Here is a 1766-nt window from a genome sequence, read left to right as displayed (position 1 = left end):
AAGTTTCTAAACGTTAAGAAATTTGTTGAACCACCGACCGTAAAATTAAGTCAACCCTCTATTGTACAACCATTGTCAGTTCCAATGGTCCCGACATCGACACCTAATCTAATACCTACACTGCCTCCAAATATAATGCCATCAACACCTGCAAATGTGATGTCAACGCAGTCACCAGCAGCAACAGCACCAGCTCCGCCATTTACATTTTCTGCTCCAGTATCTACTGTATTACCAAATCCTGAAAGGCTTAAAAAGAATAGGAAAAACAGTATGGCCCAAGTAATTCACGAATATCAAGAACTGAAAAAATTGTACTCTCCGCTTGAACTAAGAAGGAAACCTAAAAAAAAATTCCAAACCAAAAGAAGAAGAATCAAACATAAGACGACAAAACAAAAGACGAAAGACGGAAAATAAATGGATCGATTTATACGAATAAAGTTTATTGATTACAATACATGTCTTTATGATTTAATAAATGATTGCACATAAACAAAAGTACCATTGCTTCGTTATACATTAAATCATGAGGATTATATAAGTCTTGAATAATCATATCTAGGGTATAGCCGTTACACATGTTAAATAAATAGAAAATACAATGTAGTCCACACGTTTCGGACAAAGGATATTGTATAGGTACGTTGTTAAAATACCATTTACTAGCGTAAAGGTTAAGGTCTACAAGATTGTAGTAAAAAGGATCATTTCCGTAAGAATCAAAAAAGGTACCTATTCCATTATCTACGTAGATTGCTAACCAGTGAATGCCTCGGCTTGATTTTGGTTCCGTATTCTAACAAAAACAATATTTTTTCTGTCTGGGTGGTAATGGTTTTTGATCAAAGGCAAAAACACCGAGAAAAAATGGTTTTGTTACGGATTCACACGTTAAAAATTCGTTTATTTCTACGGTGTTCATTCTCCTGAGGGATTGTAAATCACGGTGTGATCTTTTGAAATTATTATTTCCGATTCAAATTCCGCGTAAACAATAGCCGTTACATTATGAACCAACGGAGACTTAAATTTCATTGATATTCTCAAGTTTCCTTGTTTATTCCGTGATAGATGGTCAGCACTAGCTTGCTCTTCCGGGGTTAAATCAAATCCGTAGAGAACGTTACCTTCTTTATATTCTTCGTAAGAAACACAATTTCCTTTATTTCTTTTGAACAAGTCCAAAGCCGTATAATTTGAAAGATACTCTCGGGAATACTCGTTAACGTTATAGTTTGGCGTAAACGGAGGGTTGGGAAATGTTTGGTTCCCTATTGTTAAGGCCAAGTAGTTTAAATTGAAATGAGCAAATTCGAAGCCATTTAAACTCAGATCGCCGTTAAAGGCTGCCGTTCTAACTAAACCAATAATTACCCGGGCTGGCATTTTATTCATAAATACATTTTCGCGTGTAATATCCGTTAAACCACTGCTAATAGAAAAGTATTTTAACACGGTCCGGTTAATAGGGTAAAAAACGTTATGTTTTTCATGAACCATAGCGTGAGCCAACATTATTTCCGCATTGACCTTAACCTTTTTAATTAGTAAAGTTACGTCTAATATTTTAAATTTAAATTTTTGATTTGCTATTGTTGAGATAATAGCAAATTCGTTTACTGACTTTATGAATCGAAACCTAACATCTACGTTATTTAAAAGAAACTTGTCCATTCGACACACATCAAGATGTAAATCACCGATCATATCAACGGGGTTTGAGAGGGCTACGCGATTTTTCCTTTTCAACATACCATTGTTAT

The 1766-nt window shown here is 34.8% G+C and overlaps 1 protein-coding gene across 1 annotated transcript; it reads right to left on the bottom strand.

Moving 5' to 3' along the window:
* Positions 1-921: 921 nt before the first annotated feature.
* LOC149632488 (uncharacterized protein F54H12.2-like) lies at positions 922-1518 on the bottom strand. The gene has a single exon (XM_089850974.1). The coding sequence runs from the start codon at positions 1516-1518 to the stop codon at positions 922-924; it is 597 nt and encodes a 198-aa protein (XP_089707100.1).
* Positions 1519-1766: the final 248 nt, after the last annotated feature.

This window comes from Phalangium opilio, unplaced genomic scaffold, assembly GCF_054372755.1.
Source record: "Phalangium opilio isolate 3A_F unplaced genomic scaffold, DU_Popi_V2 ptg000098l_1, whole genome shotgun sequence".
Taxonomy (NCBI): Eukaryota; Metazoa; Arthropoda; class Arachnida; order Opiliones; family Phalangiidae; genus Phalangium; species Phalangium opilio.
Note: the sequence above shows the minus strand (reverse complement) of the source record. Positions and strands in the feature narration are given on the sequence as shown.

Excerpts from the sequence above, each read along its gene's own strand:
- LOC149632488 (XM_089850974.1), bottom strand. The coding sequence starts at position 1,518 with ATGTTGGCTCACGCTATGGTTCATGAAAAACATAACGTTTTTTACCCT.